Source organism: Xiphophorus couchianus, chromosome 4, assembly GCF_001444195.1.
Source record: "Xiphophorus couchianus chromosome 4, X_couchianus-1.0, whole genome shotgun sequence".
NCBI lineage: Eukaryota > Metazoa > Chordata > Actinopteri > Cyprinodontiformes > Poeciliidae > Xiphophorus > Xiphophorus couchianus.
This window is the reverse complement of record NC_040231.1, coordinates 9,726,306-9,742,708: the sequence shown is the minus strand read 5'-3', so window position 1 is coordinate 9,742,708 and position 16,403 is coordinate 9,726,306. Positions and strand designations below refer to the sequence as shown.

General features: G+C 38.9%; 1 protein-coding gene across 2 annotated transcripts in view; it reads left to right on the top strand.

The window, feature by feature from the left end:
• Positions 1–15,543, top strand: part of cskl (c-src tyrosine kinase-like) — a 46,263-nt gene extending 30,720 nt beyond the window's left edge. The window contains exons 3-13 of one of the 2 annotated variants that reach the window (XM_028015152.1): positions 209–322; positions 1,739–1,851; positions 6,506–6,725; positions 9,818–9,911; positions 10,407–10,472; positions 10,893–10,992; positions 11,152–11,242; positions 11,480–11,553; positions 12,126–12,321; positions 13,507–13,593; positions 14,189–15,543. In XM_028015152.1, the coding sequence (XP_027870953.1) occupies positions 209–322; positions 1,739–1,851; positions 6,506–6,725; positions 9,818–9,911; positions 10,407–10,472; positions 10,893–10,992; positions 11,152–11,242; positions 11,480–11,553; positions 12,126–12,321; positions 13,507–13,593; positions 14,189–14,371 (1,338 nt within the window). In that variant the 3' untranslated portion in view covers positions 14,372–15,543. Of the gene's footprint in view, positions 1–205; positions 323–1,738; positions 1,852–6,505; positions 6,726–9,817; positions 9,912–10,406; positions 10,473–10,892; positions 10,993–11,151; positions 11,243–11,479; positions 11,554–12,125; positions 12,322–13,506; positions 13,594–14,188 lie in introns of both variants that reach the window. The other variant, XM_028015151.1, reaches the window with a different exon arrangement.
• The last annotated feature ends 860 nt before the right edge of the window (positions 15,544–16,403 follow it).

Here is a 16,403-nt window from a genome sequence, read left to right as displayed (position 1 = left end):
ATGCTGCTAGCCCTTAGCATTCCTCAACCGAATAAGCGTGTTGCGCAGCATAAATAATCACCCGGCTTTAACACGTAGCTCTAAATAGTGAAACAAAATTTAACAAAGCTTTGAGAATTTTAACAATGTAAATTCTCAAATCATTTGAGGAATTGTGACAGCCCTACTGCAATTTAAAGGTGCTTTTTCTGTGTCTTCTGTGTAGCAGGTGCCATGGTCATCTGGCACAGAGTGCGTTGCCAAGTATAACTTCAAACCTGGCACTGAACAGGACCTGCCTTTCTGTAAAGGAGATGTACTGACCATCATTGGAGTCACCAGGGTAAGAATTACTGTGCGAGACTCATTTCACAAGTTGCATTTTCAATTTAAATGGAATGACAAGCATTAATGTGTGAATAAGGGTGGTATTCACTTTGTATTTAGGGGTTGAAGCTCTTGAATGCACGTAAGGAGTGAGGGCTGATCTGTTCCAACAGAATGAGCTACTACTTCTAAAATTGCGAAAGAAGTTCATGCACACAGTGAATTGCAGTTTGTGGTGATGTCATATGTCGAAAGGAGCAAACAGTGGACATGAGAGCATCAGAACTGAACCAAGCAATAGAAGCTGTTGGCCTGGTTTTAGGAATCATGTTTTCTTTTACATCATATAGATGACCAGCTGCATGTGGATTGCTTTCCTGAAGAATAGTACCAAGATGAACTAGGGGAAGAAGGGCAGCTAGCAGATGGAGTGTAATAATTATTTTTGCTGGGACACATTGTGTCCTGCCATCCATGTGGATTTTGTTTTAACACCTACTTTTTTCAACAGGATAATGTTGTAAAGTGAACCAGAAATGGTTTCAAGAGCACAGCAGCAATTTTAGGTGTTGATTTATCCTCCAACTTTGTTTTAGTGGATTTAGACGACATTTATTGCATAAACCAGTCTCATAATTCCTCGAAAGGAGATCTATCTCAAAGAATTAATACTTCATTTCAAGGGAGTTATCTTTACTACATGTGATAGGAGCAGAAAGAGGAGATGAGATACAATCAATAATCAATATTTAAAATTCATTTTTTTAGGTGTGAGCGGTGGAGTGTCTTTATTTTTTAAACATTGAGATTACAAAAGCTTGATATCAACTGTGATCAAATTCGTTCACATTTACATTTAAAACAAAGGTAGCACAACAAACAGAACAAGAGCAAAGAGAGAAAACAAAAGGTTACTATTCTGTAGAAACACTACTTGAATATATATAACCAAAAGGAAATTAGATAGCCAATAGACACTTCCTGCAAAATAAACCAATTCTTTACTACATTTTTTTTATTAATCAAGCCAAAATTCTTGCATGTTGTTTTATTAACATAGGATATCCATTTTGACCAGAGTGCTGTACACTTGTTCATCTCAAAATGAATTGAGAATGTTAATCTTACCATTTGATAGATTTCTTTAACACATTCTGTCCATTATTCTAGAGTGGGAGTATCAGGTAGGAGCCAAAGTCTGATGACTGCTTTTTCAGGCTGTAATTAAGATCTATCTCAATTACTGCTTATTTTATTGAGGGAGTTTAACATTCATGCAAACCAACAAAAAAAAACAACTTGGCAAGATCATATTGTTGCCATGTTTTGTGGATTCTTAGTTTGCAGGTGGTTTAAATGTACTGTTCAGATGAGTGGGCCTTCAGCTTCAACAGAGATGGAAGTTAACTCTTTTGGTGTTTGACTCTTTTAGGATCCAAACTGGTACAAAGCAAAAAACACAGTGGGCAGAGAGGGCACCATTCCGGCCAACTACGTCCAGAAACGGGAAGGAGTGAAATCAGGAGGGAAGCTCAGTCTTATGCCGTAAGTACCAGAGTGCTAATGGAGCATGCCATGCGTTGTAAAAGCAGCTGGGCATTCTTATGCAACACTTTAAAAACACTGCAGGAGAAATACTGCAGGGATGTGACTATGGTTGTGCATCTTGCACATTTGTGCCACATATGTATCTGCTGCTCAACCGTGTGAAAAAGTTGTTTGGCTCCCCGCAGCGAGGGGAAAACACAGTTCCGACATCAATCCACGGAAATTCCGCCTTTATGGTGTCTCATTTCATCTGTGTCACTGTCTCAGAGGCCAGAAGCATCTGTGTGCCGCTTCAGAGTGACAGAGTGGCTCTTTTTGAAATTGTGGCAAGTCAAAAAGAGGACAACATGATGAAAGCTGCATGCAAATCAAATGACACAAGAAAGCCAAGCCTCTCTTTCTGCAGTATCAGAAAATGCCGGAATGTTCTGACTTCAAAATGAGCTTTTTATTCGTGAAGCAAAAGGAAACAAATGCTGCAAAAATGTTGCTTATGTTAGTATAAGTTGAAGTTAGAAGAAGTTATAGTGAGCTATTGTTATACTCAATTTCTAATTGGATAAAATGTTGACATTTTTCATTACCGTAGAAAATTAAATTGGTAATTAGCAGTTAGTTGCCATTTTGGTTGATCTTTTGTTCATTTCAAAGAAAAGTATAATCTACACTATGTACATCTACAGTATATTAGTGAAATCAGATCTTTGTTCATTATGGTGCCGGTGCTCGTCAGCATTGTCTCTTTAACTTACAGTGGCTGACTTTCACATCATGTTGGAAGGAAGCATTTGAACTGACTTTTGACCCTCTTTGTTTCTTCATGAGCTACTGCTGAAAGCTCTAGCCTCTCTCTCTGTGCCACCCCTGGTATCGTCTGTCCACACTGGTGTGAATGCTCATCCAGCATGCTGGAGTGTGTTTGTGTGTAAGGTATATATATAGCTGCATCACCAAAAAAATAATTTATTTCAGTAATTCAATTCAACAAGTGAAATGCAGATTCATGATACAGTTATATTTTAGTAGCATTTATTCTGTTCTGAATTTGAACATTACATTAGACCAGGGATCTTCAACCTGTGGCTCCGAAACCACAAATGGCTCTTTGGACCTTCCAGAATGGCTCTTAATAATTAGGCTAAAAAAAGTGGAGAACCAACTTTAAAGAAATTAAAAAATACATATAGCAGATCTTTTTTTAAGTTTCTTCTTCCGTGGAATAAATCCTTCATTGTATTTTCATAACAGAATGGCACAACTATTAGTAATGTATGTATTTTTTCTCATTCTTACTTTGGAAACTAGATGGTTTTTTTGTTTTTGTTTTTTTGCATAAATTTTCTTAAGCATCATCATCCTATATAAGAAAATGAATCAATGCTCTTTTGATAAATGTTTTATGGTTTTCTTTGTTTTAAAACCTCAAAACCACAAATTTCCTCTAGTAGATATTTAATGTCTTTTCACAAAAGGTTATGCAACATTTCTTCTGTAGTAATACATCCTGCAGAGTCTCAGTGAGCAGTCAACAGTCTTACTTATGGTTTTGTAGGCTATAATAGCATAGCATCACATTTCTGTTTTATCATTTAAGACTGCACAATATTATTGTGTCTTTATTGTTACTTCAGTGTCACTCAGTGTTATATTCATTTCATTAAGTGCTACTTGGCTTACAGTAATAATTTTTAAATATAATTATTAATTATATTAGTACCATGCATTCAGGCTGTCTTGGCCATAGATGGCTCATAGCCGCTGTTTTGAATGCAGCAGAACATGTTTTGGGAATTGTGATTTTCTGCTAAAGTCATTAAAGTTTTTTCTGTGTGTGCCTTAACAGCAGAAGAAGCCACTACTTGGATAAAACAATGTTATTGACATGGAAATATGTTTTTCCCCAAGCACTTAATAGAAACTGTCTGGATCTATGTCTATAATGACTCCAAAGCTGAGAAGCATTAATACCATTAAGTTTATTTGCTTATACATCGTAATCATAATCATTCCAGTATTTTCCAAGTATTGGGCAAGTCTCTTATTACCTGTAAGCAACAATCATAACAATTAACAGACATAAGCACTAGAAACATTGCTTTTTGTAATGAATGTACATTACATGAGTTAAATTTTTTAACATGAATATCTGACATAGACTTTAATGAAATTCATACTGTAAACCTTAGATAATCATTTGTGGTGTGATATTGTATTAATTAAAATTCGTTGTATATTTGTATTGTAATGGGGAGGCCAGGTCATATTTTAGTGAATTTAATTGCTAGGATTTTGATATCACCACATTTTAGTGCTCTCTTTATGCATAAGCCGTCCTCTGATAGTACTGTTAGGGACGCAGAGGGACATTTTATATGTTGTCATGAATCACTAACAGATGTCTCAGTAATGGCCTCTCCCTCTATTCTGGGTTACATAAGGGTTCAGCTGTGGTCTTCTGTCCCCATTCTCACACTCACTTGTTGATACTCAGCAGAAGATGCCATCTTGGGGGCTCTTATTGCTTCTGTTCACTCTGCTGCCCTCTTGTGGGTGAATTCTGCTCCTCATTGTGGCACCATCCTATGATAACAACAAGGATATTAAACACTGGTGTCCTATTTCCTCCTTCCATGTTGGACCAAGCATGTTTAGGACTCCGTCCTGTTTCACCATGATGTCACGTCTGAAAACTGCAGTTGGTTTCTCGGAACAAAGCAGTGCTGTGTTTCCACTGAGCGCATCCACGGCCGTTCACACAGCTTGTCGTCCACTCTCAGATTAGCGGGAGTTAAAGAGCTTCTGTCCATCGGAGAAGCTGCAATCACTGATCTAATCAACTCAACCCGCATTAAGCTGCTTTACCACGAAGACCTCCGATGTCTCATCAGCCCAAGAGCTGAGGAGGAGGAGGGTGCAACGGAGGCAAGCACCAAAAAACAGGATAAATCAATTGAGTAGTTAATTACCACCCATTGACTAGCAAACGCTGAAAGGAAGAACTTGTTTTCATGGAATAGTTCTTCCATGAGTGGCAGAAGTCAATGAACAACTGTGCAGTGTCATAGGCAAGCAAGAGCATTACTCAACTTTGTTCTAAAATAAGACATTTGATCTTAAATAGACATTTATGTAAAAAGGAAACTAGCACCTTTGTGTCTTAGCAGAGGACTCGATTTGTTTTTTTTCTCCTCCATTTAGTAAAAGTTCAGGTCACTTCTCAGTTCCCCCTAAGCTCACTCGGTAGTGGGTCTCTTGGCTTGTCGGACTCGCTGCCCTGTCTAAATCTTTTTGTATTTTCCTGTTATTGCTGTGCTTGCATGTCAGTTTCCTCTTCTGCCCCCAGACTTTATTTCTGTGTGTGTGCGTTTCCTGTTGTTTGGAACCAGGTACATTCTCACTGAACCTCTAAGACGAGACAGCCTTCGCCTCTGGTCTGAGTGGAAGCGCTGCTGCTGGCTTCCCCTTACTGCTCCACTCCTGTTTTTCGCTTCTTCTTTCAGAAAAGATAGCAAATCACTGTGTGTGGCTGAAACTTCACAAGTTTAGTGACATTGACATAGTTTCTCTTCTTTTTTTTGTTTGATTTTCTCAGTACAGAAACTGTGGCCAAATGCAGTTTATAGAGCTTCTTTTTTTAGCTCTTATTTACTCTGAGGAGGCGTCTTCTTTTCTCAGCAGGGGGTTTTTCTGACAAAAAGAAGACCCAATTGATCTGCTGGGATAATGGTTTGTGTTATAATTGTTTCCTCCAGCAAGCACTACCGTAAGCAAAATACTGCTCTATTAAGTAGTTGCTGATATTTAGGTAAAGGAAAAAAAATGCTTTGTCTTGTAGCATTTTTATTTCCAACCAAACAAAAAAGTAACACGCATTTGTATCAGACTCTCATGAGTCAGTGCTGTCAGACCGCCGTGGGAAAGTCTTCTGGGGTACGCCTCCATCAGCTTTTTGTATCCAGAGGCTTATATGTTAACCCATTTTTTTGTAGGCTAGTTCAACCTCAGTCAGATTAGATGCATCTGAGAATTAGCCAGGTGTTGCCGTGGATTCTTAATTTATATTTAGGTTTGGAGTTTGACGGGGCCATTTTAGCACGTGCGTACGCTTTTGATTGTTGCTCTGGCTTTATGTTTGCTTTTGTTCACTTACAAGAAGCTCAATTCAAAGGCCTTTTGCTATTGTCTTTCTTCCAGTTTTTATGTCTGACCCGTCTGATGTCTTCCTTGGTCTTCATGATGCCGTTTGTTCACCAATGTTCTCTATCAAACCTCTTAGTCCCAGAACAACTGGTTGTCTTCTTAAAGTACAAACATTTTATTTACTCTTCCGCTGACTTCTAGAGGAATTTTGTTGCACTAGATTTTATTTGAGGGGTAGCGGAATGAAAGGGATGTAAACGGAAACAATTTTTTGGTAAAAAGTAGTTTTGTAAATTGTCATTTTCTTTTACCATGATGTTAGGCACTTCTTTGCAATAATTTCAGATAAAATTGTCAGGTGATGCACTAAAATTTGTGGTTGTAATATGACAAAATATGAACAACTTTTAGGAGTTTGACCTACATTGTAAAGTTGAAGTTATTTTAAACTCTTACATTCCCTTTCTGTTTCTGTGCTTTACTAACTTTTCTCTTTTCTCCATCACGTTAGATGGTTTCATGGGAAAATCACTCGTGAGCAGGCGGAGCGTCTCCTCTACCCCCCTGAGACGGGGCTTTTCCTGGTGAGGGAGAGCACCAACTACCCTGGCGATTACACCTTGTGCGTCAGCTGCGACGGCAAGGTGGAGCACTACCGCATCATCTACCACAACGGCAAACTGACCATCGACGAGGAGGAGTTCTTTGAGAATCTCATGCAGTTGGTTGAGGTGAGGGTTGAACTCAGAAGGTTTTTTTGTTCTTTTTGTTTGGTTGTTTCTTTTTTTAGATGTTGTTATTATGCAGGAAGTCTATTGTATTCCTCAGTTATCATCATTATAAAGAAGTGCTTTTTAAATAAAATGTGTAAAAAAAAATAATATGTAGCTCATGTTGTATAAGAACAAACCTGTTAGATTTCTTAAAAAAGACCTATTATGCAAAATTACCATTTTGCATGTTTTTGTATTTGCGTTTGATTTTCTATTGTTTCTAAAAACAGCCCAAGCACTTAAAAAAACACCCAGCTGTTTTTCTGGCAATAAGTAAATATTTTTTGGTATCTGCAAAATGAATTCTTTCAAAAAACCTCCTGATTAAGTCTCATTTGACGGCGCTATGCCATCACCTATCAAACCCAGCTAAGTGTTTTGTTGTTGACTTACCATCTACAAACCACTTGCTGCATTCTTGTTACCTGTGCAGGAGGTTCTACTTTTGCTTTTCAAAGATGTACAGTTGTATAATTGCGGATTTGTTTGCATCCATTTTCTCGTGTGAGTGTAAATGGATGTGGCTTATTTGTATTTATTTAAAGTGACAATAGGGTCTAAAACAGCTCATTCTGAAATGAGCTCAAAATTGGCACAACAATTTGCCAATTGTTGGCAAATTGTTGTGCCAAACTTAGCAGACTAAAATCTTGATTTTGAACAGCAAATGCAATGAACATGTTTTGTATAGCTCATGTACCCATCCTAACCTGTTCCAGGAGGCTTAATAGGTTACCGTTTAAATACCAAAGAAATGTACTGTTACTAATAATGCATTTGGAAAAATGCATTATTATTAAAAATATTGTGAACAAATATATATTTGTTCACAATCCACAGTACAAACTTTGCCACCATATTAAAGTTTGGGTATTCATTCTTGCTGAAACATTGCATAACTCAAAACAAGAAAGATTCACACTCACTATTCACCTTTCCCTTAACATCAAGACTCAAGCATACACTCTGAGCGCTGTTTGATCGTCTCCCTTCCTGCCTCCTATCTGAAGGCAGGTTCAGAGGAAGGACAGAGAGGAGAGGGGAAGACGGGAGGCGTGGTGACAGGCAGAGAAAGAGAGGTCTTTCATCCTCTCAGATAAACAGGAGGAGAGAGGCTAGATTGGCGGCTATCACACTTCTAATTGGGCCTCATCTTTTTACCCCGTGGGGCAGTGGAAGTGGACGATAGGAATTTGCCAGCTGGCAGTGAGATCATCCCCATTTCTGGTGCATTCTTATTATCAGCCACCCACAATCTCTGTCTATCCTGTTCACACCCTCCACACTCGATTCTACCCCCACTTCCTTTCTCCACCTCCCTTCTGTCAGTCTTTCCTTCTTCGAGTTCCCTCGTGGATACCTGGCATATTGCTTTTTGTCCTCCTCTCTTTGTTATCCATCTCACTCTTCCCCCTGCTGGCTCATATTCCCCGCTCTCCTTCATTTTCCCTTCTGTCAGCCTCTCCATATCTTTATCCGGTAGACTGTCGGCATTCCCCTGTAAATAGCCTTAGATAGGATTCTTCAAATTCTTTGGTGTTTTTCCGTCTAGCTGTCTATTCCAGCGCTCGGCTGCTGTTCTTGGTCACAGCATGTTTCATATGGCTTCTTCCTTCTATTTATCCCTAAACATACTGTTTGCTGACAGCTTGTTGTCAGTTATGGCATCCGCAGTAATGTTATGGATGTGATAAAAGCAAAGATGTCTGCATGTGGTAGCCGCAAAATAATTGCATGATGGAGAAGTATTGTCTTTTATGCACTCATTGAGTATTTTTACTTTATAATCACAGCCTTCAGTGTTAATTACATATGGGAAGATCTTGATTTAGCTAAAACGATTATGTAAATCACTTTTTTTGTCAATTGCAACATGTTACACGAACAGAATCAGACTGTTAGGAGCATTTCAGGTGATAAACACGGCACCAAACACATAAATGAGTTAGTTCAACAGTAAGAAAATCCAAGATATTGCATAATCATCCATGTACATGTTCTTATTTAATATTTGAGGATCCATTGGCAGGCATGAAAACTAGCTAGTTCAGAGTACATTCTTCCTGTACCTTGCTCTCCCTCTGGTGGTTGTAATGGTGACTTGCACCTTAATGGAGTAACAACCTTTTTTTCAGCTCCCTCAGAACCCAACAAACTTCCATTTTTTATTTGTCTAATAGTTGGGGCTGGGCGAGACTTTGATTTTATCGGCTACTCTAATTTTCTGTTTTTGAACATTTAATTTTTGGAAAATCTGTAATTTTCATCAGTTGATTTTTTGGGGTTTCCAGAGTTATGCTAACCTGTCCAAGAAGTACCTTCATGTTTGACATGCGGGTTTTACAGCATCTGTTTGTTTCAACTTTGAATTTAGGTCAATTCCGAGAAGGAATTATTGAAATAAAAAGTTTTTAAAGATATTTTCTGTCATTGCTAATTATTTAAGGGGGAAAAAAGTGAGGAGAATGTAGACTAAAATTGTAAATTGAATTTGGTATTAAAACATCAGAAATTTTATTTTTAAGCCATATCAGCCAGCCATAATAATATATGAACCTCAGTACAACCTGATTTCATGACCCAATGACACGGTTTTGTTGTGTTGTGTGGAAAATCTCATAATCACTGACCTCTCGCACTAAATTTCCCCTCTGCTGCGTCGCATCAGTCTAGCTGGAGTGCTGACAGAATGCTGTGTATTATTGTAGCCTTGTCTTGCCACTGCTATGGCCTTAAGTGACCTGTGTCAAACCTATTTATGGTTCAATTTCAGATATGACATCTGGAAGTGAAATATACAGTTCTCAGACGAAGTTGTGCTGTTATTAGTTGCAACAGTTTTCCTTTTATCACAATTTTCATGTGCAGCTGTTTGCAGATAAAAGGCTTTTCTGAATTATTATATGAACAAAGTGATGATTCATTAAGCACCACCCAATGTCTTAAGTCTTAATGCCTCCAGTTTTAAGCTTTCATAAAATATAAAACATGGTAGTTTTACATTGTAAACCTAAAAATGACGTCTTAATTGTGCTAAATTGTGTGTGCAGCACTACACCAAAGACGCTGACGGGCTTTGCACCAGACTGATTAAACCCAAATTGATGGAAGGGACGGTGGCGGCGCAGGACGAGTTCTCCAGGAGTAAGTTTCTCTTACTATTACTACACCACTCCACTAGGCTTCTGGCACCGAGGCTCACAGAGACATTTGTTTACTTGCCGTCGTATTAACCTTGTAAGCGCAATGTCACATGCATGCGCATGCAGTAAACTACAAACCCTTCATGCCCTCTAAGGTTGTGCTGTCATCTACAGCCTAATAGCTTTAATCACAAGGGTGATTAATCTTTTTTGTGTGTGGATACTCATGGGCTTCACCAGCAGTCAAAGTTAATCTGTACCAGCCGGCTCCTCCTCCATGTGTCTTTGCTGAACTTCATGCATCCCTCTGAACATGGCTGATTATCGCAGCACTTATTCTAAAAGTCGACACAAAAAGAGCTCTCATCAAAGTGAAACATATTTTATTACATCTTGTGATTAGTTTGATTGTAGGTCTCTGAATATTCCGGGAGAAAAGATAATATTGTTAATGTTGCATTACAGTTATTAAGCCCCTTCTGGCCCCTCTTGGCAGGTGGCTGGGCCTTGAACCGAAAAGAACTAAAGCTGCTTCAGACAATTGGAAAGGGGGAGTTTGGAGGTGAGTAACTGTTTTTTTTTTTTTTTCTTTTGATATAATTAGAATTAAATTTCATACAAAGTCGAAATCATTCTGCAGATGATTCACTTTTTATTATTATTATCTCTTTAATTTCTTAAGACCTTGGCTGCTTTTTTACTTCCTTACATTCATTCTGCGAACAGAGTGAATCTAAAACAAAAATTCAGAAAATCATATTGTATGATTTTTTTAAAGTTATTAATTTGCATATTTAACTCATTAATCTATAACTTGCATCCCTACTTTTAAAGTTTCAAGGAATTCTGGTTTGTTGGAAGCAAAAGTTCAAGAAATAAGAGGTGGATCAGGACAACCGCAAACCTGCATCAGAGCTATGATCACAATAAACAGCTATGACTTTCCATCATATTGAAATGAAAACATGTCTTTCATGACTAGATGTGATGGTGGGAGACTACAGAGGGACCAAGGTGGCTGTCAAGTGTATCAAAAATGATGCCACAGCACAAGCTTTCATCGCCGAGGCCTCTGTCATGACGTAAGATCAGACTTTTTTTTTTTGTCTTCTGTCATTTGAAACAATTCTTTATATTTCTGTTTCTTAATGATGTTTTACTTTAGCATGAGCAGCTAAATGGATTTATGTATTTTCTTGCACACCAACAGCATAATTTTCTCCATCTGTTTGTTTACAAAGGCAACTGAGGCACAACAACCTGGTGCAGCTGCTCGGTGTTATAGTGGAGGAGAGGGGCAGCCTCTACATCGTCACAGAATACATGGCCAAGGTCAGTTAGATCAGTGTGTGGGTGGGTGTGTTCTCTAATAAAGTAAAAAATATACCCAGTTGTAGAACTGGTTTGACTTTTCTTAAGTTATTAAATGTCAGTCATTTTGGATTATGATCGATATCTTCATAATTATTCCAGAGACTAAATGCACTGAATGCTGCACATGTTTATTTTTCTGAATTACCGTTTGATGTTTTCATAATCCAGCAGTTTACTGACGTTAATATCCCACAGGGCAGCCTAGTGGACTACCTGCGCTCCAGAGGACGGACTGTTCTTGGTGGGGACTGCTTGCTAAAGTTCTCACTGTGAGTTTTCATCTTGGTTAGATTTAATTCTGAAAATGTTTGTTTAGCTGTCAGGAGTTCTACAGAATTTCATGGGAACGGCATCAGCCGTTTGGCTGGAAGCACTCCAGAACTGTTTGTTTACAGACAGACAGATTATTCAGATGGTTTTCTCTGAAAAATGGCTGCTGCATTGGCAAATATAGGCTTTGACTTAATCCTTTTTTAATTAAACAGTTGTTAAGACAGTGCTGTCTTCTAGCACCTGTGAAAAAAGACAGTGAAATGAGCGAAAATGTTCCAATCTAAATGTATTTGTGTATTAATCCACTGTGAGGTGTTCAGCAGCTTATTTTCAGTGGGACACATGGAATACTTGGCTTCTCTTATTAGAAATAGATTTTATTTGCATGAAGTCAAGCAAGAAAAGGAAGAAAATATCTACCAGACAAAGATATTGGATCTGAAAACACAATATTCTGTCTCTATATTTGACTTTTCCTCTTGTCAAGAGCTAATCACACATTTGCTCTAATCTTTCATGTAATAAAGTAATAGTTATGATATTGTTGTCCTTTACTTTCTACCCACAGTGATGTGTGCGAAGCCATGGAGTACCTGGAGGCCAACAACTTCGTCCACAGAGACCTTGCAGCTCGGAACGTGCTCGTGTCTGATGACAACATCGCGAAGGTCAGCGACTTCGGTCTCACCAAGGAGGCCTCCTCCATACAGGACACTGCCAAGCTGCCCGTCAAGTGGACCGCCCCAGAAGCACTAAGAGAGAAGGTAAGCAGCAGATCTGCACTGGCAGGCTGCGGCTTTCTTTAATTTAAACTAATCAAAACATTTCACTGGGTTTATTAGTGCAGTTACAAAATATTATCTCGAAGCATTTTCAGAACAGTAATACGAGGCAGATTGTACCATGGTAACCATAGAAACCAGTCAATTGTACATCCCTGATTTGTTATTTTATCTTCAGCTGATTCAGGTAATCTACATTACTTAAACTAATGGAAATGGCTCTAAACTCAAGTGCCCAACCGATTTAACTGAATCAGTTCAGTTAAATTCAATTTATTTCCATTATTTCAGTTCACAACAAATGTATCTAGAAAGGTAAAATTATATCAATAAAGAAATCCCAATTCTTCACAATCACTTTTGGCAAATTCAGGAACGTACATTCAAATTGGATCCTAGTTTTAATACAGTTCATGCAAGTTTCAGTTTCTAATACCAATTGGTAAAATTTTGTCTAATCATGGCCTTATAGTGACCCCTCCAGAACGACTACTTGCTTAAATGGCACCATGTCTGTTTTCCAATAAATAATTTCTAAGATAAGTTAATAATGACATTAAAATTTTGCCAAAAATTATAGTAACAGAATGCAAAAAACATGTCACCTCTGCTTATAATCCAAGCATATAAGATAATTTTTCCTGAGATACTTTCAGAAGGAAGCTTGATTAGATTCCTGGGTGTTCAAGGCAACTCTTGGTTGTTGAAACTTTCAACTCTGACCTACTACATTGATAATAATCTGTTATCACGTTTGTTTCTAGCTGGTATTTTATTCAGGTGCTGGAACATATTTTTGCAACCCATACATATAATGATGTTATAGATTATTTGCAGAGTTTCTGTAAGTTTTCTCAAATGTTTATCTCTAGTCTTGCAGGCATCATGTGGAAATAATTTATTTTGCTTTGAAAAGTGGGCACATAATCCCCATAGATGCTCAAATCTCAACTTTACAAAGAAACTTCACAAATATGAGCTTGCACTAAATTTAGGATCCTCATATCCAGATCTTGTGCATTCTGCTTTAATGACGGCACCTCCTCAGGCAGCAGCTGTATCACCCTGTCAAATCGCTGCTAATTATGTCAGCAGTGTTTATGTGTCACTTTCTGAATGACTTCATGTAAAAACGTGTTAATGGGTTCGCTTGTCTTTACCCAACAGAGGTTTTCCACCAAGTCGGACGTCTGGAGTTATGGAATCCTTCTTTGGGAGATTTACTCCTTCGGCCGCGTGCCTTACCCTAGAATTGTAAGTATCCTGGCTGGTCATCTCTGGTTGTCAAATTTGAGATAAACCAGCAGATGGCAGGCTTTAGCACTGGGACCAGTGTTGAGTCTGGTTTTATTTTTGTGTAATAGGAGAATCATTTTAGCTGGAAAAACAAACAGCAGGTTCTTACACAGTCCTCAGAGTTTGTAATTTGCTTTAATTGTGTTCCATTTTTAGAAAAGTATTAAATGTTTGAGTTTACATTTTCTAAAAGATGATAAACCTCAATTTCGAAATCTTTTAAAATTATAAAGGTCACCTCTTATGAATTTTAAATCAAGATTGGAAGAATTAGGGAAATAAAGTTGCTTAAATGCTGCATGAAATCAGTTGATATTTGAGAAATCTTATTTGCATTTATTCTCATTTCCTAAAAAAATCCCCTCAAAACAGCCATTTATCACAATGAATCAGAAGCCAACTTCCTTTTCATCTTGTGGAACATACAAGTATAGGTGCATCTCTGTAAATTTGAATACCATCAGACTTAATTTATTTCAGTAATTCAGTTAAAACATTTTATCTCAATTTGTTTATTTCGGTGTATGTGTGTTTGTGCGTGTCTGTTTCTCAGCCATTAAAAGATGTGGTGCCCCGGGTGGAGAAGGGGTACAAGATGGACGCCCCGGATGGCTGCCCGCCTGTGGTCTACGACCTGATGAAGCAGTGCTGGACCCTGGACCCCGCCATGCGGCCCTCCTTCCGCATGCTGAGGGAGAAACTGCAGCATATCAGAGCCAAGGAGCTGTACCTGTAAAAAGCAGCTGTGGAGGCAGGGATTGAGAGGGGATGAGGAGCAGCCTTGTATAGACGGATCATGGGAGGAGAAGAGGGACCACAGCACCTTCCTCCTGCTTGCCAAACCAAGGGACTGCCAAACCGTGTTCCCTCCCCTGACCTCAGGCTCCACCCTGCTTTCTCATTAGGACTGTATTCCTGTTTGTATTGTATAGCTTTGCCAAGCAGCTTCCTCACATCTCTTCTTCGTTCTCCTTCACCTGCCACTGTTCGCTCGCACTCTGTAACCTGGTCCGAGCTGCTCTTCCTCATCCACTTGCATCATGCCTTTTCTTTCTTTATTTTTTTTCCCCTCCTCTTCCTCCTGAAACGTGGCACTAACTGGAGGAGGGGCTGGCCTTTTCCTCCACGTTTGTCAGGTGCTCTCTTCTTCACCCCCAACCTTTGTGATTTTTAAAAAGAAATTTTTAAATCATTCCAGTATCCATGCATCACCACGTGGCTCTGCATGCCAGCTCTGTCATTCCATCCTTCCATCCCCCGACCCTCTGCTGTGTTGTCAGGTGGAGGGGGGGGCTTCGCTCTGTGCCAAAGTGCCTCCAGTCTACAGAGCTCCACAACCCTCCACTGCTTAATTGGACTGTTGAGGTGTCATTTTTTAATTATTATTTTTTTATTTCTTTCTCTTCAGGGAGGTCAGTAAATGTTTTTTATTACAGTCTCCCGACAACTCCACCATTTCTGTCTTTTGTTTTGTTCAATTTTTTTCTCCCCTAAGAAGAGCACATGAACAGGAAGAATTGTTTAGCGAGGGGTGGCGTCATCTTCATCCTGCTGCCAAGGCAGCCCCGAGTGGCGGCGTGGGGTGATTATGGGAGAAGACTGGGGCAGGAGAGGCACTTCACACACATGGTCGATTCATCATACGTGGGCTTGTTTTTATATCAAAAATATATTTAAAGGTTTAAAAGAAAAGAACAAGAGAAAACTGACCGGGACGGGACAGAGAAGGAGGACTCTGAGAAGCCAGGAAGTGACTTTTTGCTCTGGATGTTTGGCGTCCCTGAACTCTGGGGTCGGGGTGGTGCATGCTGTGTGTGAGAGGCCTTGGGTTCAGCTGTCAGTGCTTTCAATGTTCATTGTTTTATTATGCTATCATGACTATGAATAAATCATTCCATCTGAACAGTGTGGAAATGCATCATTATTGTGGTGTTTGCGCATCCGCAAAAAGTCCTTAAATGTCTTAAATTCGTATTTAAAAATGTACATTGACACCCTAGTGTAACTAACCGCCTGTAAAAGCATTGCCCTGATAAATTTAGAAAATTACAGCAAACTGTGCGGAGCCAAGAGAGGCGGTGGGGTGGTATTTGAGTGAGATGATTTACATTTGAGACCCAGATAATGATTTTCCACTGTCTCAGTTCTAGTTCCAACCTATAACGATGTTGCATGCATTCTGTGCAAAAAAAGTATGGAATTACTTCAATGTAAGACACAGGGCTATCTTTTGTACATTTCCGTCATGATCCAGGTATTAAATTGAATTCATAATGGGCTTAAAAAGCCATAAATTTATAAATGGTCTCCAAGATAATCACCTGACACAAGTTTGTCAAGTGTGACCTGCATTTGTTTTCAGCCTCCAAGAGAAGAGGCTTTGTAGAATCACATTTCGTTATTACAGCTGTAAATCTTTTGAAGTATGTCTTTGCAAGCTTTGCACTAGAGAGTCTGCAGAACAGCTCAAGCTCTGTCAGATTAGTCGGTGTCTGTGAACAATTTTCAAGTTTTGGCACAGATACTGAATTGAATTTAGGTCTGGACTATGAGTCATGCTTACGCATTAAGCTTTGATATCAACTCTTATTTTAGATCTGGCTCTATGTTTACGCTTGAAGGTTTCCATAGTTCCAGTTTCACATTCTTTACAGGCTCTATCAACTTTTCGTCCAGGTATTTTCCAGTGTTTAGCTCAATTTTCCAATAAATTATGACCAGCTGAAAAGAAAAACATTCCCTCACCATGATGGTGCCACTACTATCCC